We start from the raw sequence: 20,564 nt of genomic DNA, 5'->3' as shown, positions 1-20,564 counted from the left end.
GGACAGACTGAGGATGTTCAGTGTAGAAGAGGGAGACAGTTGAGTGTCATTGAAGAGTGGATAGAGTGGAAGAAGAGTGGATAGTTGTCTGGAAGGTTGTGTTGAGTTGATAGATGGAGGAATTTAGCTTTTGAGGCATTGAACAATACTAAATTTGCTCTGCTCCAATCAGAAATTTTAGAGAGATCAGAAGTCAGGCATTCTGTGGCTTACCTGGTATCAGTTTGGTCTGGGATGGTGAATCCACTTGATCTGGATCCTCATTATTTCATCTGCTAATGGTGAAATGTTATACAGTAAACCCTCACTATATTGATCTAATCAAGAGGAAACCATTGATGATAAAGGCAAAAATTAGAAAAAAATTGGCAATCAGATTCCCTCCTCCTACACTAAACTTTATTTAGTATATGAGGGAGAGGTTAATACAAAAATGAACCTAAAATTATATAAATTTTGGTAATTCATGCACTGCATGTAAATTATATAGCATATAGTGTTTATTTTGGTATAAATAAAACAACAAATCTTATGGAAAAATGTTTTTACTGTGCTCAAGTAAACAAGAATACATTACAAACAAACTAACAAGTAAACAAAATTACATACATACTATAAATACACACAGTAGGCTACACAAAAACACATGGTCATTGTAACATACAACTGCAATAATGCACCAAAATTTTAAAAATTCTTTAATTGGAATAGCAAACCAAAATTAGCATAATGAACTCACCACTTGTGCAAACAGGAATTTTAATAAAAATTTAATTGAATAACTAGCAAAAACTAGCAAGACGAACTTGCCATTCATGCTAACACTGAAATTTTGATAAAAATCTAACTAGAATAACAAACTAAACCTTGCAAGACTAACTCACCAGCTGTGCAAGCTGCTGCTCATCTATCTGCCGCCTGTCTCTTCCTCCCTTTTTTTCACCTTGTCTCAAACCTCCCTCCCTGTCACCTGACCTCCCCCTTATCTGTCAGATATAATAGACAAGGGAGTGAAAGCCCCCTCTCTCTCTCTCTCTCTCTCTCTCTCTCTCTCTCTCTCTCTCTCTCATTCATTTTGTCATTTTCAATTCATTGTTTCTCACTTTTCACTCTTTCTCACTCTTATATACATAATTCCATCTTCATTCTCAATCAGACTCATTCTATTTATCAATTCTTAGGATTGTTCTTACTTTCACAGAGAGAGAGAGAGAGAGAGAGAGAGAGAGAGAGAGAGAGAGAGAGAGAGAGGAGAGAGAGAGAGAGAGAGAGAGAGAGAGAGAGAGAGAGAGAGAGAGAGAGAGAGAGAGAGCTGACTTAGGCAGGATTTACTGTGTGTATATGTGTGACACTGACAGTGACACTGACACTGACCCCTACTTGTCAAAGCAGTACAAAACTTGGGATGATAATGTGCGACAATCAGGATGGCAAGAATTTAGGACTTGGCACGAAACTTGGGAGGGTACTGTATATATTTGTTATCTCAGATTTAGTAGTGGAAATATGCTCATTTTGATTTTTTTTTTTAATTGTGATTTTTTTTTATATTAGTTTCTGGTTTCCTGGAACCAATTAATTTTTCCCATAGGTTCTTAAGTCACCACACCACACATCTGGTATGACAAATACTAACTGGAACGAATCAAGTTTGTTGTCATGTACCCTACTATACATACATACTTACATACATATGAGTGCAGCAGCCTCCCACTTCAACCGATGCTGCAAGATTGGGGCGGTATTTATAAAAAGTCATAAGAAGCACCCATAATTCTCCTCATAACTATGAAAAATTCATAATTTTCTGTCATAAGAACTATTGGTTTTTCATAACCTCTGTCATAGCCATGTGATTTAGTTATGGCTGATTTTGCTAGCTACTACAAATAGCACAGACATATATATAAAATAAATATTAATTGATAGAAAGGAATTAAAAAGGTAAAAATATATATTACATAGTTTTTTCAAGACCAGTATATAATAATTAAGTTGTACCTCTCTTAAATAGAGAAAATTAGTGCCTAAAACAAGATCTGCCACCAGAGGGCAGCCTCAAACATAAACAGTAACAAGCAATCACCACTCGAGTGCCACGTTCATATCACTGCAACACCAACAAGATGGACACAGCTGGCCTTGCTGCAGCCACTCCCAAGAGGACAAGAAAACCTAATTGGTCTCTAGATGAGTTTTGCCACTTATTGAGACTTTATAAACAGCATCTCCAGAGGATGCTTTATTGGTGAATGTTGGTCTCAGAAGCACTGCTTGCACCAAGTCTATGACAAAAACAATACCAGCATGGTCTAATATCTTTTACTGAGTTCAGCTCACTCAGTTCATTGAGAATGTCTCTACCCTCATGAAATTCCCTTGGTTGGTGCACATGGACTTCTTGTTGCTTGGCCATGTTGGCATATGAAGCAGAGGAGGTGTGTGTGGCTGTGGTGTGCGCTCACCAACACCACCACCGCCCACACTCTGTCTTGCTCCCTCCCATCGTCACTCATTCCCCCCACCACTGTTGCTGCTGGCCAAATGTTGCGCCTCATTTACTAACCTTTGTTTGATAAATCAGATAGATGGTCGGTAGGCCATATCATGTTCAATAAATGCAAAATTTGCTTTAATGGGATTCAATATAATGAGGGTTTACTGTACTTTAATTGAATAAATTCCCATCATCATTAACTTTCCTGTTGGAACAATAGTTCCAAAAAGGTTATATATATATATATATATATATATATATATATATATATATATATATATATATATATATATATATATATATATATATATATATATATATATATATTATATATATATATATATATATATATATATATATATATATATATATATAACTAATACTGGCACAAAGGGGAGAAAGAGGAGATTTAATAACTATCTACAAGTTGTTGAATAAAATGTAAGAAGCAGATAGTGACAAACTGTTACTAAAAGAGACAAGCAATCATGAAGGTAGAAGGGAACACCGACCCAAGTTTAGGGAAGGGAGATACTTAAAACGGCACAAAGAAGAATAGTTTTCACACAGAGACATTGAAGTTTGGAATGGTCTAAAAGAGAAGATAGTTTTGGTGACAAGTGTGCACAAACTAAAGGAATAATTAGATGTGTGGATATGGAGACAGGACTACACAAGTGTAGCTTAGGTACATGCAACTAGGTAAATACACACAGTCACAAACACACGCACAGAGAGAGAGAGAGAGAGAGAGAGAGAGAGAGAGAGAGAGAGAGAGAGAGAGAGAGAGAGAGAGAGAGAGAGAGAGAGAGAGAGAGAGAGAGAGAGAGAGAGAGAGAGAGAGAGAGAGAGAGAGAGAGAGAGAGAGAGAGAGAGAGAGAGAGAGAGAGAGAGAGAGAGAGAGAGAGAAATTGAGATGAGTGAATGAGAAAAAGGAAATGAGTGAATGAATGAAAGCGAGCATGCATATTTGCATGCTACCTACTAGCATGTTACCTACTAGTAACTTGAATCAATAAGAAAATGGGAAGAAAAATAGTGTTGTTTTTTCCCACCCTGCATGTTTTCAAACTGCAATGATTCCCTGCACATCTGTATGCTGTCATTGAAACACTTATGTATCTTTGAAACAGTTATGTATCTTGAGTTGCAAGGGTATTCTCAAGTCACAAGACTGAGAAAATGGAGTGACTACATATGAATATCTTCACTGACAAACAGTGTCCTTGTAGTTATGCTACTGTAGTCTTTCAATTAGAATCACTTCATGTAAACATGCCCTTATTCATTATATACACCCTACAACTAATTACTGTCCATTCCTCTTGACTCCTTAGTGTAATATGACCTAAGTGTTACAGCATCATACTTTGAAAAATTAAATTAATCTCCTGATGCTTCTTTTAATTAATTATTTAAACCTTGCTTTTAAATCTACTCTACATCGCTCAACAACATGCAACACATTTAAGGTTGCAATTCATTCAGCTGTCATCTACCATCCTTACTATTGCATTACTTCCTTATTCTTATTGTCTTTCACTCTCAATTTTCCCCCTTAACACACACTTCTGACCTCATCTACCAGCTGTCCTCAATCTCTCCAATAAATCAGGTAAGAAAGTATAAATCTACAAATGGCTGCTGATTCAGGTTCCATTCTCTATGAAAGTGTCCTTTGCTATGTGAATAAAGAGTGCTGTATGACAAAAGATTGTGAAATACTCCCCTATTGAGGAACATGACATTTTTAGTTGACCACTATGGTATTAGGTACATGTAATGATTTAAAAATGTGAAGTATCTAGCAATGAAACTGACATCAACCATTAAGAATTCATTTATAAGGTCATCAAGTTCTCTCGAATGGCTGCTGACCTGACATATTCCTTATAATATAATTGAGCTGGTGCTTGAGGTCCCTTATATCTTCCTTTTGCTCCATATGGAGGCTTAGCAGTTGAGAAATTTGACAATGCTGTTCTTCAAGCTTCTTTAAAAGGGGATCTTCTACTTTTTCCTCTTCCTCTGCAGTATAAAATTTTAAAAGTATTTTGGCCAATATGTTAGAATGACTTTTCTCACTTTCAGTGCTAGTGACAGTGATCCTTGTTCTCTGCTTTCGGAAGTAAGGAAAACACACATCTAGCTGGAGCACAAGTCTACTCTGTGATGCTGCATTGTGGAAGGCTGTGCGCTTTCTAAAGTCTTCAAGTTTTTCAGAGGGTTGAGTTACGAAGAGATTCACAATAAAACCACTGATGGTTGTGACAAACACCACAAAGAGAAAATTTGCTGTAGCCGGATAGACAAGCTCATGACTGGGATTGAGGAAAGTATCATCATAGCCCAAGTCCCCAAGCAACCATACAATAGTTTTCACCATTGCTTGTGGCATTGTCGAGAAGGCACTCTGGTCTGACAACAATAAGTAGAAAATAAATGCAAATAGACCTAAGAGTAACAAAATATATGAAAGAACTTTAACGAAACTCTTAATGAAGTTAGTTGTAATAGGCACGAACACTGAGAAAACTGGAAGCTGGTTGAGCTTGCTGATGAGTAGGAGCCAAGCCAGTAGAAGTGCTATGATGCCACACTGCCACTGCTCCTTCTGTAATATGAAGCACAAAGAATTATGATGTGACATGAACCTACTGTACAACTGAATCTAAACATTCTATAGATTTTAAAGTAAGTGATGTTCTAATTGTAATTTGAGAAACAGAAAATCCATAGAATGTATTGTTAAAGAATATAGTATATACCTACTTGTGAGTTCCTGTTGCTGAGTGCTTGTAAAAAATTAAGTAGTCTGAGGCTATTGATCTTATAAAGGTTGAGAGTCAGTTATAAATTGAATTGGAATTTATTTGACAAATACATGAATTGAAAGTAAACTGAGGTAAAAGTTGAACTCAAGTTGATATTGTTGATATTAATGAATTCAAATGACCTGAAATTATTTGATGCCAAACTCATGAACTGGTCATTGTACATGAATGAAATATTACTTTAAACTGTAATATGCACATTTATTATTTGGAGTAATAAACTTAAGAGTATAAGAAAATAAGACGCTAAAATATACAGCAACCTAACACAAAAAATGCTGAATATGTACATATTGATTAAATAAAAGTGAATTTACAGTAGTCTTCATTGAGCCCCAAAAAATATTTCCTGTATATTACATCATATATATATATATATATATATATATATATATATATATATATATATATATATATATATATATATATATATATATATATATATATATATATATATATATAAACAGTGGTCCCTTGTGATTTGAACTTAATTGGTTCTTTTGGGCTGTTCAAATTAGAAATGTTTAAACTGAGAAGCAATTTATCACATTCAAATTAACGTAAAATTAATTATTCTGTTCATGTTCAATAATTTCCCTATTTTCTTAGAATATAACAAAAGATGCAACATTGTGGCAATGAAAGAAAGGGTGAAGACAGTCAGTTAGAGGAGACAAGTTAATAAGATGAAAAACTTAACTCCACCTCATCAAAAATCCATGAATTCTGGAAACCACCCATACAATGGTTAGAAATACCTATGTTTATAGTTTAAACCTTAAAATATGTGTTTCACACTTCTTAACTGCATTTAAAATTCACTTTGACATAATAAAAAACAATTATTATATGTAATATACATAAATAAATACAGTACACTGTAAAATGAAAGGCAAATAATCTGATATGTACAGTAAACCCTTGATATAATGAACCTCTGTTTACTGAATTTCAAATATAATGATCCCTTTAAGGTTCTTGAACTATCGTTCTATTTTACAAACTAACTGTTCACAAATTATGGCATATTTCAAAATTATCAAATGCTTGCTTTATTTTATGAACATCCTAGATCTTTCTCTCTCTCTCTTCCCTGTCCCCCTCTCACTTCCATCCTTCTCTCCCCATTCCCTCCCTCTCCTTTTTCTTATCTCCTCCCTATTCCCTCCTTCTCCCTTTCCTGGCCTCCTCCCCCTTCCCTCCCTTCCTCCCTCCATCCATCCATCCATTCCACCCACCCACCCTCACTCCTTCCATTCTCTCTCTCTCTCTCTCTCTCTCTCTCTCTCTCTCTCTCTCTCTCTCTCTCTCTCTCTCTCTCTGTGTGTGTGTGTGTGTGTGTGTGTGTGTGTGTGTGTGTGTATTTATCTAGTTGTACTTACCTAGTTAAGGTTTACGGGAGGGGAGTAATCTCATAGTATCCTGTCTCTATATCTATCCAGTTTGGTCTTAAAAACATGGACAGTTACAGCATTGACAACATCTTCACTGAGTTCATTCCATTTGTTCACACTTCTGTGAGGAAAACTATACTTCTTGATGTCTCTTCTACAGTTAACTTTCTTCAGCTTCTTACTGACCCCTTGTACTCTGTGTGTCTTTGTCTACATTTTCCATACCATTTATCATTCTACAGATGTTTATTAAATCTCCCTCTCTCCTATTTTCAAGGGTAGGAATTTCCAACATTTTTAATCTCTCTTCATAGGTTGACTCACTCAACTCCAGAACCATCTTAGTGACTGCTCTTTGTACTCTTTCTAATTTTACAATATTCCTCTTTTTATGAGAAGACCACATCACTGTTGCATATTCCATTCTTGGTCTTGTCATGGAAATCAACAATTTTTTTTCATTCTTTCATCCAAATATGAGAATGCCATTTTTACTCTTTTTAACAAATTCATCATCTCTCCAGTAATTTTATCAATATGTCTGTCTGGAGTCAAATTTTCAGCAACTGTTACCCCCAAATCCACTTCCTCTTTTGACTTCTTTAACTTCACACCATCCATCTCATAATGATATTGTATTCTTTTCTTACTTTTACCAAACTTCATTACTTTACATTTACTTAAATTGAATTTAATTTGCTAAGATTTACTATATCTATTTCTTATTTAAATCATCTTGCAGTAACATATAGTTATTTACATCTTCTACCCTTCTCATCAGCTTAGCATCATCCGCAAATAAGTTCATATAACTATCTATTTCTTCATTTATGCCATTCACATGTATGTGTGTGTATGTGTGTGCGTGTGTGTGTGTGTGTATTCACTGTACAATCTGCTGCTGATCTCTTTTGAGACAGCCGGCCATCCCCCTATGGGAAAGAGCTCAGAGCTCATACTGACCAATCTTTGGGATTGACAGAGACCACACACACAACACACCAGGACAATGAGGTCACAACTCCTCGACTTACATCCCATACCTACTAAGTGCTAGGTGAACAGGGGCTACAACGTGTGTGTGCGTGTGTATTTACCTAGTTGTATTTACCTAGTTGTATTGTACAGGGCATGAGCCAAAGCTCATTTTGTCCTGTCTTCGTAACCATATTTATCCAGTTTCTTTTTAACAACTACATCTTCCTTCAAGTCATTCTAGATTTCATTAGTTTGATGTCAATCGAACATCCACTCTTCTTTATTTTCTTCCCATGCCCCTTTGTCTATCTCTCTCCCTCCTCCATTTGTAATACCAAGTCATTTCTGTCTATTCCTTCTATATTGTTTACTAATTTGTTATCAGGTCTCTTCTTTCTCCTCTCTCTTGTAGTGTTGGTGATCTCATCTCTTCAAGTCTTTCTTCATAGGTTAAGTTGTTCAATTCTGGTACCATCTTTGCTGCTATCCTCTGTATTCTTTCCATTTTCCATATATCTTTTTTCTATGTGGAGCCCAAACTACTGCTGCATATTTCAATTTAGGTCATATCATGCTTGATATAATTTTCTTCATAATATCTTTATCTAAATAGTTAAACACTACCTTAATGTTTGTTAACAAGCTCTATGTAGAGCTGAATATTCCATTTATGTGCCTTTCAGGTGATAATGTGTCCTAGATCATTACTCACAAATCTTTTTCATTAAATTTTGTTATTATTTCTCCCATTTTGTAATTCCATGAAGTCTCTTTATACTTTTTCCTATTTCCGATATATGGCATTTGCTTGCATTAAATTCTAGTTTCCATCTTTGGCTCCATGCATGTATGTTGTCAATATCCTTTTGTAACTCCTTGCAGTCATTTTCATTCTTTATTATTTTCATTATTTTTGCATCATCAGCAAGAAAGGTTTATATAATCATTTGGATCCTCTGTCATATCATTTACATACAAGGAGGAGGCAGTAGGCACCTGCCAAAATGATAATTACTCTCAGTGAGGTCTAAAGCACTGGATGAGAGGGTGCTGTGAACTTATCATTGAACCCAGCTGTGACCTCACTGAACGTTTCCCTTTGGCCACAATACAAGGGGGCAGTCACAGCCTGCCATCTAAAGACAATTCTCTTCCTTCACACAAAACTACAAGCATCTGATTACACACAAACCCTTCACTCAAAATTCAAAATTATCATGCCAACTCCTACACCAGCCTCGAAGTCCCCATTTGTGTGAGGGACCCAGGTCACCAGGTCGGACTGCTCTTCTGGTATCAACCCTAAGTGTCTTGACACTGCCCCCTCAACTTTTTCTTCATTAACTTCTGCAACATCTGCAGTCTTAGATCTAATTTTCAATATGTAGAACACTACTTCTCTACTAAACCTCATCTTTTTTTGCTCACTGAAACTCAAGTGTCTGAGGCAACTGACAGTAGCCCCTTTTCTGTTCCCTCCTACAGTCTCTATCTTCATTTTCAATCCAAAGCTGGATGTTGCGTTTATGTGTACAACAACTTAACCTACTCTCGTGCCCACACTCTTGAATCTTCTGAGTTTTCCACCACCTGGCTATGAATACAGAGCCACTCTCAAACTAAATTTATCTATGCTGTATGCCTCTCACCTAACTCCTCTGACTATAAGAAATTCTTTGACTACCTTTCTTCCAAAGGTGGAGCACATTCTGACTGTCTACCCTTTTGCGGAGATCTTCATTATTGGAGATTTCAACACACACAACCAGCTTTTGGCTTTCCTCTTCCTTCAGTGACCATCCTGATGAATAAGCCTTCAACTTTGCTATCCTCCATGACGTAGAGCAATTGATGCAACACCGTACTCATATTCCTGACTGTCTTGGAGATACACCCAACATTCTTGACCTTTTCCTTACTTCTCTCATCCTGCTTATTCTGTTACCCTCTCTTCTCCGTTGGGCTCCTCCGATCACAATCTCATATCTCTATTTTGTCCTATCACTCCAATCCCTCCTCAGGATCCCCCTAAGCAGAGGTGCCTCTGGTGTTCTGCCTCTGATAATTGGGGGACCTGAGGAGGTATTTTGCTGATTTTCCTTGGAATGACTACTGCCTCTGTGACAGAGACCCGTCTCTGTGTGCCAAGTGCATAACAGAAGTAATGGAGGTGTACATTCCTCACCCTTTTTCTCGACCTAAACCTTCCAAACGTTGGTTTAAAACAGCTTGTTCTCGTGCTATACATGATAGAGAGGTGGCCCACAAAAAGGTTCTTCAGCCTTCCATCACTAGAATCTCAAGCACTTTATAATTCTGCCTGAAACCATGCCAAGACTGTTTTTCAACTAGCCAAAAACTCCTTCATTAATAGAAAGTGTCAAAATCTTTTAAGATCTAACTCCTCGTGACTTCTGGCATCTAGCCAAAAAACATCTCCAATAACTTTGCTTCTTCTTCTTTTCCTCCTTTATTTCAACCAGATGGTACTATTGCTATCACATCTATCTCTAAAGCTGAACTCTTCACTCAAACCTTTGCTTAAAACTCTACCTTGGATGATTCTGGGCTTGTTCCTCCCTCTCCTCCACCCTCTGACTACTTCATGCTACCTATTAAAATTTTTTGCAATGATGTTTTCCATCTCCTCACTGGCCTAAACCCTTGGAAGGCTTATGGACCTAATGTGGTCCCTCCTATTGTTCTCTGAAACTGTGCCTTCATGCTTGCACCTTGCCTGGTCAAACTCTTTCAACTCTGTTAACATCTACCTTTCCTTCTTGCTGGAAATTTGCCTACATTCAGCCTGTTCCTAAAAAGGGTGACCATTCTATTCCCTCAAACTACCATCCTATTGCTTTAATTTCCTGCCTATCTAAAGTTTTTGAATCTATTCTCAACAGTGAAGATTCTTAAACATCTATCACTTCACAACCCTCTATCTGATTGCCAGTATGGGTTCTGCCAAGGCCACTCTACTGGTGATCTTCTGGCTTTCCTTACTGAGTCGCTGTCATCCTCTTTTCGAGATTTTGGTGAAACTTTTGCTGTTGCCTTACACATATCAAAAACTTTTGATTTCCAAACTTCTATCCTCTCTGTAACTTCATCTCAAGTTTCTTTTCTGGCCATTCTATTGGTTGTGGTAGACAGTCAGTGTTCTTCTCCTAAATCTATTAACAGTGGTGTTTCTCAGAGTTCTGTCCTGTCACCCACTCTCTTCCTATTATTCATCAATGACCTTCTAAACCAAACTTCTTGTCCTAACCACTTCCATGCTGATGATACCACCTTGCAATTTTCCATGTCTTTTCATAGACGTCCAACCCTTCAGGAAGTAAACCCCCTCATTCATTTTGTCATTTTCGTTTCATCATTTCTCACTCTTTCTCACTTGTATACATAATTCCATTTTCATTTACAATTAGTCTCATTCTATTTAGTAATCCTTAGGATTGTTCTTACTTACAGAGAGAGAGAGAGAGAGAGAGAGAGAGAGAGAGAGAGAGAGAGAGAGAGAGAGAGAGAGAGAGAGAGAGAGAGAGAGAGAGAGAGAGAGAGAGAGAGAGAGAGAGAGAGAGAGAGAGAGAGAGAGAGAGAGAGAGAGAGAGAGAGAGAGAGAGAGAGAGAGAGAGAGAGAGAGAGAGAGAGAGAGAGAGAGAGAGAGAGAGAGAGAGAGAGATGGGTGTGACTTATGTGGTGTTTACTCTATGTATTTGTGTGATGCTGACAGTAGGTAAATGTGACCTATACTTGTCAAAGCAAGTCGAAACTTGGGGTGATAATGCACAAAACTCAGGATGGTAAAAATTTAGGATTAGGCGTGAAACACTCAAGAGTACTGTATATATTTGTTGTGTTATCTCAAATGTAGTAGTGCAAATGTCCTCATTTTGATGTGTTTTTCAAAAATTCTTGAATTTTTGTTATTTTCTGGTTCCTGGAACTGATTAATTTTTTCTCATAAGTTCTTCAGTCACCAAACTATACATTTGCCATAACAAATGCTACATTGTAACGAATCATATTTGTTGTCACATACCCTAATATATATATATATATATATATATATATATATATATATATATATATATATATATATATATATATATATATATATATATATATATATATATATATATATGAGGTATCGTGTGCAGTAGTATACCCAAGCACCACCCTTCCAGAAATCGAGATAATGGTATCACAGAGTTCCATGAGGTCTGTTATATATATATATATATATATATATATATATATATATATATATATATATATATATATATATATATATATATATATATATATATATATATATATATATATATATATATATATATATATGGCTTATAGAGATACTGTGTAAAAAGGACATTGAGATCTGTAGAATATTCAGTACTCATGACAGTTTTTTAAATGAACACCATGCTGACAATATCTTTGCCTCTGAAACTAGACAAGAACTCATCCAACATGACTTTCATCCTATGATTCCTCCAGATTTAAGAGCCAGAAAGAGCGTGATCATTCCTAGAGTGGATGAAATTATATATGAGAATGAAGTGGTAGATATTGGTGAGGAAATAATTAAGGGAAATGATTGGATAAGGGAGGATGAAATTGAAAACATCTTCAAATTCCCTAACTCTCCAACATTAAAGATACCTTTTACTCAGACTTTACTAGCTAGAAAATGTACTGAAAAGGGGCTGAAAGCTTTCAGGATAAGTATCCCTGGTTATGAAATCAGACTTGAGACATACATTCCTATACAATGCTGTATGCGCTGTTACACATTAGAACACCACTACACCAATGAATGGCCAAAAATCAGAGAATATAAGATTTGTTCTGAGTGTAGTGCTGAAGGACATGTGTGGCACCAATGCCGAGAATCAACTAAAAAATGTATAAATTGTGGAGATAATCACAGTACACTTGCAATGAAGTGCCCCAAAAGAAAGGAAATTTAAAAGAAAAAAGAGCACAACTAAACACAAAAAAAACATGACTTACTCTGATATTGCAATGACTAATGTCCCATCTAAAATGACCAGCTATCACATTCCAAAAATTACCAAAGAGGAGTTACTTAAAATTCATATTTGTGTAGCACATGCTCAAGTTAAAAACCAGGAAATACCAGGGTCTTATGCTATGGAACTTAATAAAGCATTAAGTGCAAACAATCTACCTAACATAATAATTCCTGATGACAGCATTGATCAGTCTGAGATTGGTGCTGTGAGTCTTGACCCTTCTCAGCAAGATACATCAATAGAAGAGAAAAGTTTGAGCAGGCAAAGTAGTATAGGCAATGTAAGTGTCAGCAGAGAATCTGTCTCTGTAAAGAAAGTAAACTCTAAAGATTTAGGCCTGAAATTCTTTACCACCAAAGATGTAGGTTGGCCTTCAAAGTCTCCAACTGTGGAATTGATAAAAGATATGAGAAGTAAAAAGATAAAATGGACATACACAAACAAAAACTTTGATGAAGAACAAATTCTACATAAAACAGAAAAAAGGGAAATACTACTGTCTAACTGTTTCTTTTTGGTGGAGAAAAATGAATTCAGGAAAATTATATCTGGACTTATCCAGGAATGTTCTCCCAGGGAACAACGTGATCCATGCCTAAAAAGGACTCTCTATCATTAAGCACCAGATAACAATTATCCAACATAATATCCTGAATTGAAAAACTAATAAAGCATCTCTAATACCTTATCATCTTAAAAATAACCCTGATATTTTGTTATTAAATAGTCATGGATTAAAAAACAGTGAAGAACTAAAAATTCCTGGTTATAGAATTTATAAAATTAATTATTCTGAAACTATATCTGATGGCTCTGCAATTGCTATAAAGTATAATGTTAACCATAAATTACTTGATAACTTCGATACTGACTTTATTGCTGTAGAAGTTGATACTAGCTTGGGCCCTATTCAAGTTGCTACAATGTATTTACCTCCAAGACGTCCTTTTTTGCCATATACAGATATGCACAGATTGTTAAGTAATAGTATTCCAACATATATACTGGGGTATTTTAATGGCAGGCACTCAGTATTTGGAAATAAAGATAATAATACTGTTGGGAAAAGTTTGGCTAATCTTATAAACCAAGGCAAACTAATCCATCTTGGTCCTCATTTTCCTATGTATTTTAGCCATAATGCCTCTACAACTCCTGAAAAATCTTTTCTAACAAACACCACTACCTGAATTCTATTACTGAGCCTGGTGACATAACCACTTCTGATCACCTGTAAAATATAAGCTTGCTACCATACCTTTTTATTATTGAGAAACCACAACATTATAATATGAACAAGGCTGACTGGGATATATTTCATTACAAACTGGACTCACAGATAAATGTCAATAATCTGGCAGGATGTAATGAAGAACAATTAGAAAATGCAACAATGGAATGGATTAAAACAGTTAAAAGGGCTATGGATATAGCTATTCCGAAGTCCACTCATCAGTTTATTTATCAATTCAAAATGACTCCAAAATGACTTCAAAATGACAAGAGACCTTGAGTCTCAGTTTAATAATCCTAAACAATATGCAACAATACACAGCTGAACTTTTTTAATATACAGAGAATATTTAAGAATAAAAACAGAGATAAAAGAAAGATGTATAGAAGCTTACAATAAAAACTGGGAGGATAAAATAAAACATATTTCTGAGAATCATAAAAATAATAAACAATTTTGGAATAAAATCAAAGCACTAAATGGGAAGAAGATGACAAATACTAATTACATGAAAGACTCTGAAGGGAATAAGTATTTCTCAGATAAAGAAAAATGTACTTTAATAGAGGAAACATGGAAAGATGTTTTTAGGATCACTGATGAGGAAGAAGAGAATTTTGATAAACATCATTCTGATCATGTCGACAGATATATTAATGTAAATTACAATAGAGTTTCCACATTTCCTACAGTTGATTTAAAAAGATTAAATAATGAAGTTTATCACACCAGGGAAATTACTTTAGATGAAATAAAATCATACATTCGTAGATCAAAAAAGAAAGCCCCTGGATATACTAAAATTAATATACAAATACTACAAAAATGTACTGACAAGACACTACTTCAACTAAAAAATATCTTCAATGCATGTTTGGCAATTGGATATCTTTCTAATATCTTTAAAGAAGCAACAATTAAGTTTATCACTAAAAAAGACAAAAGTCCCTTAAATCCAATAAATTACTATCCTATTTCTTTGCTTGAAGTGCCTGGTAAAATCTTTGAGAGACTAATTCAAGCTAGACTTAACTCTTTTATATTTGAAAATAATACTCTAAAAGAAAGACAACATGGTTTTAGATCGTATAAAGGTACCCATACAACTACTTACGAAACAATTGCTAATGCTTTAGCGGATAAAAAACAGGTGTATCTGGTACTAAGAGATGTTGCTAAAGCATTTGATAAAGTGTGACACAATGGGCTTAAATATAAAATTTTACGACTTGGACTTACTGATATATTAGAAAAAATTTTGTTTAACTTTTTTGGATAATAGAAAGGCAAAAATTAATATTGGAAATGATTATAGTAATGAAATAAGACTTACAAGTGGGGTTCCGCAAGGCAGTGTTTTATTGCCTTCTTTGTATATGTTATATACTAACGATCTTCCTCTTCCTGAATATGGTTGTATGGATACAATGTACATGGATGATATTACTCAAGTTACCACAACACCAAGCAAATCAAAACTAATGATGAAAGCAAAGGTTGAAAGAGAAATTGAAAGAATAAATAAATTTGAAAGAAAATGGAAAATTAAAACAAGTGAAGAGAAATTCAAAATAATACCAACTGCGCAACTAAAATCTAAAACAATAATGGTCAATGGTAAAGAAATTGAAACTTGCAAAAAAAGGTAAATTACTTGGTCTCGACATAAGATCAACAGGATTTGTAAGCCATATTACAACTATAATAAATAAAGGCAGAGGAATCTTAAGTCAACTTAGAAGATTCAGTAACTTAATACCTAAACTAAAAAAATATCTTAGTAAAAACTTTGCTAATACCCGTATTAGAATATCCTACAATACCTATGTATGGCCTCCCTTTCTCAAAAAAGAAAACTGCAGAGTCCTAAATAAATCTGTCAGATTTATACACTGTAATGAAGAACAACTGAATACTGAGCAGCTACACATTAAATACAATATTACTCCTCTAAATATATCAGCTTATTACAAAGCTCAAAAAACTTTGGAAACAATACGAATGAACGAAAATGCCCTATATGATAAACACGTTACCGGACGAAATAACAAACATTCATGATTCCCCAAGAGTAGTGCCATTATTAACATGGAGGAACCTCAGGCAATAATTACCTGACAGTTAATTTTTTCTTAGTTTTCACAGGTAAGTTTTGTGGTTGTAGCCGGAAGGAAGAATCTACTGGACTGCGCTGGAGCACCATAGATTATGCCGCTGGATCTTTATTCCTTATTCTAACTTTTGACATAATTTGTTAATTCCTAAATATCCTATCCACCGAACTCTATGTTTGTTTCTATGTATTATTAAACTTTATCTATCACCTTATTATTACAACTTTGCTATGTCTTCTATAAACAATGTAAAATATCTTATGTACCAACTTTTGTTTTTCATTCAAAATAATGTTTGTTAATTTTCAAGGAACATAAGGTAGATATTGTATATTTCTGTTTAAGTTGAACTTAATTCAGAGTTAGTACTCATCTCGGGGTTACAGCACATGGTGGTTTAAATTATTAGGGTTTAGTTTGTGTTTCTCCAAGGGAAGGTTGTTACAATAAGATAACATTTATAAGTTTTCTCTCTCTCTCTCTAGTATTATGATAGATATACCTCCCTTGAGAGTCTGCGTTTTAGGGAGAGCTGCGGTTCTACCTGTGCATTTGTGATACAAGTGAGTGTGTGAGTGAGGTGTATGTGTTAGCTGTTCTGAAATAACAATATACCTCAAGACTATAGTTAAATGAAAAAATACAACCAAAAATAAAAATAGAAATTAGCAAAGTGGTCAAGCCCACTATCTATTTTTTCTTTTACTTTATTTCATCCCTTCTCTTCCCACCCACTTTCTCTTAGCTAGCTTTCTTCTTCTCCCCCACCCTTAAAAACACACACACACACACACACACACACAGTAATATATACACCTCTCCCCCATTTCATGACTGGGTTATGTTCCTGAAAACCTAATTGTACAGTGATCCACTGTACAGCAAGACTGAGACCTGGTTCACACTAGTCCATTTTTATGGATTCCACCGTCCAACAATGATGTCACAAAAACCAGAGTCTGTACTGAACAGAGGAGTTGCCTGCTGTCTCCATATCCATGTTTGTCAACATGGCCCCATGGAGAAGAAACCTCCTCAACAAGGAATTTGTATACTTCTTGCCACCTTGCTGCTCACAGCTGATGAAAAGAGGCCAGTGAGATGGAAAAGAATGTCATTCATTGCACAATAAAGAAATATAAGTAACTATATGCTAGTGAATCCTTCAAGGCATGATGGGGGTAGTTGTGTCTGCTGTATCAATGCACAGTGTGGTGGAGAGGGAGGCTATACTAGTATTTTCCAATTGTCTGGTTGTCATTTATTAATACACTGTCATTACCATAGCTGCTGAGTAAGGATTGTTGCATTTCTGCAGTCTGATGGCCTGAAACCTGTCCAGTCCTTGTGCTTGTGTTTATATGCTTTGCAGTGTTGCCGCACTTCACACTGGGACTCCAGTTACTTCTCTTTTTTCATGAAGTGTAAAAATGTTTAATTTACAATATAACATTATTACATTACAAAGCTGTAATTCAATAATGCTTTTTCATGTACTTGATTATCATACCTACAACATTCAAAATATCAGTACGTGCAACACTGCCTGTCTCTCCGTACATCTCATCTCTTCTGCTCGACAGTATCTGCTCAAGCGGAGGCAGAAACAGAGCCTGGTTCCCACTACAGTTGCTCAAACAGAAACAGTGGTGACATCATTGTTGGAAGGTGTACAGAAATGGAATCCATAAAAACGGAGTAACGTAAACCAGGCTTAAATGGAAAAACAGGGGACGCGTTCCTAAATTTATCACTTTTGCTCTCTAATTCATTTTTCTGCATGTTACCGTACGTAATACATATATATTTGTACATATCCCATTAGAATAAGCTATGTAAATCATATTATGGAAATAAATGAAGTAATAAAATACAAAAAGTCTGCCCCTCTCATCAGTCTCAATCTAGTTGATGATCTTCAGTTTCCCATCCAGATTTGGGCTTTTTTGGGGGCTTTTCCTTTGCACAAGATGATGCAGGACATTTAGCAAACATGGTGACACATTTAGATAAGGCTTTGCAGTTGCACAATAAATAAGGACAGATAAAGCACAATCACTTGAGCATACACAAGGCTTGATGAGTCATATGAGAGTGCAGGAGAAACTGAGGCAGTAGCATGGAGTCTCTCCGATTGATGGCATTGCAATTGATAATTGTAACGGTGAGCACATAATACCACATCATGAGCTAAGGGATACAAATGAATGAAATATTATATAGTGTGTGCATACACACATATACATTCAGGTTGCCACTAATGCATGGGTTTGGTTCCACTATTAGCATGCATTAAATGTGATTTGCAAAAAAAAAATTCTAATTAAAGTAATGAAAGAAAATTACTTTGGTTCCAATTTGGCTGAGACAGGCCCCTCAAAAATTTAAACAAAATATTTTCAATATACCTATAACATTCAAACTTCTTTTATGTATGGAACTGAAAATAAAAAATACACTTAAGTCATAAAACACCAAATCAATTATAAACAAAAACTGGTAAAGTGCAGTAACAATCACTAAAAATCACACTAAGCCATTGTTTACACACACAGCTGATGAATACTCATTGTTATCACTGCTCACCCTTCTCACTAACCTCATATCACTATGTACGGTGGCAGTAGTGGAAGCTGCCATTTGTGTCACTCTGTATGGTGACAGCACTGATGGCAGCAGCAGCAGCTGCAGCCAGCCCTTCTCCCTAAACTAGTATCACTGTGTATAGTGGTAACAACTAGCTCTTCACACTAAACTCACAACACTGTTTATGGCAATGGCAGCATTGGCAGCTGCAGCCAGCCCTTCTCACTAAATTAGCATCAGTGGAAAAAACTTGAGCTACACAACCTTTCTCTTCTAAATACTCCTTGTTCCTCAATGACCATCTGTCACATCCATTAATCTTTTAATCAAGATTTCCATAAACTTTTCCTGGCACACTAAGTAAAGTTATCCACATATAATAATTACACTAATTCTTACAACCTTTACTTTTATACATAGAGGTACAATAAATGCCTTCCTCCACCAACTGGGTACTTCTTATTTTCATGCCATGTCACATATTTAGAAGCATCCAATTTTCCAGAACATAATCTCCATACTTTAATATTTTTACAATTATTCCATCAATGCCTGCTGCTTTGCCAAATTTAGCCTGGCTACTGCTTTCTCTTCCTCTTCCCTACTAAATCCTCTGTGTAACATCTTGCTCTCTAAACACTTCCACACTTATATTAGACTTAATGGCTTTTCCTTTTTTTTTTTTTCATTCACAAAATTAAAAAAAAAATTCCACACACCTTTCACCCCTCTTTGTTAGCTACAAGCACTGTTCATTTAGAAAAAGACTAGGAGAATAGATTGGGTTTTAAACAATGAGACATAGGGAGCTGCAAAGGGGACATGCTTGCTTTGAACCCCATCATGTGAGGCTCCTAAGTGTTTCTTACCTTGCTACCATACCAAGTTCAATCCTCACTCCTGATACCATTCGTGTGGTTCTGGAAGCACAGTACTGAGGAAGTTACAGACATAAATGAATGAGGAGAGAGACAAGGTTAAGCCACAAGTGGTGGATGCTTGGAGCAAAAGGCAGAAATAGTGGCCTTTAGACAGTAAGCCATATAGAGCCCTAAAACTTTGTATCTCATGCAAGTTACCGTGTGTTGACCTGAGACCAATACAGTGTTGTACTATTGTTTCCTATGTCCTGCAGGGATTTCAATAAAGGATTAAGAGCTGTACAAAATTTCACCCTTTCCTGGTCAAGTGTCTTGTTGTTTGTCCATTCCAGTGCCACCAGACGCAGCCTAAGCTTCATATGCGGAACCCACAGGTGTAAATGCTACTGATGACTCCAAGGTACTACTAGAGTTCTTGGCAATACTAAGCATAATTCCTAGTCCTCCCAGTGCATACCATAATGACCCAGATTCTAGAATAAAAAAAATATATATGTTAATTTACACATGCTAATATGTCATAGTAACAAATAAGCTGATTCATCCCTTACATGTATCACTTGATAATTCACTTCACATCCTCCAAGTGGCATAAGCAGGATGACAGTTAAGATGACTTCCACAATTCTCAGTGAATTGTCCATGCTGAGGTACTCACGCTTCAGCTGTAAGAACAAGTCAATATGTACATAGGCATTTGTTATGGTATAATGGACATAATCTTGTAATATCTATCACAGGGTCATCATAACTAGCATATGATTTCTATTCACTCTTGTGTTAAAGGAAAAGAATATTGTCACTATATTCCCTGTGCATCATAAAAGGAAACAAAAAGGAGTGAGACAACTGGGAACCTCCTCCTCTATATTTCCATTCTTACACAGAGAAAATGTGATATCTTGTCTGAGTAATATCCCTTCAACATGGACCTCTGCTTAATATATGGATATGAAAATTAAATCATAAGTAAAATTAAAATGATGAATAACACAATACACTAATCA

General features: G+C 35.6%; 1 protein-coding gene across 8 annotated transcripts in view; it reads right to left on the bottom strand.

The window, feature by feature from the left end:
- Nucleotides 1-3,339: 3,339 nt before the first annotated feature.
- The window catches only part of LOC135101655 (serine/threonine-protein phosphatase 6 regulatory ankyrin repeat subunit B-like), a 224,816-nt gene continuing 207,591 nt past the window's right edge, over nt 3,340-20,564 (bottom strand). For 6 of the 8 annotated variants that reach the window (XM_064005990.1, XM_064005965.1, XM_064005989.1 and 3 more), the window contains exons 8-9: nt 20,109-20,222; nt 3,340-5,111 (exon numbers count right to left, since the gene is read on the bottom strand). In XM_064005990.1, the coding sequence (XP_063862060.1) occupies nt 4,350-5,111; nt 20,109-20,222 (876 nt within the window). In that variant the 3' untranslated portion in view covers nt 3,340-4,349. Of the gene's footprint in view, nt 5,112-12,029; nt 19,597-20,108; nt 20,223-20,564 lie in introns of those variants that run through there. The other 2 variants (XM_064005994.1, XR_010269369.1) reach the window with 2 other exon arrangements.

Source organism: Scylla paramamosain, chromosome 1, assembly GCF_035594125.1.
Source record: "Scylla paramamosain isolate STU-SP2022 chromosome 1, ASM3559412v1, whole genome shotgun sequence".
Classification (NCBI taxonomy): Eukaryota; Metazoa; Arthropoda; class Malacostraca; order Decapoda; family Portunidae; genus Scylla; species Scylla paramamosain.
This window is presented reverse-complemented; position numbering and strand designations above follow the sequence as displayed.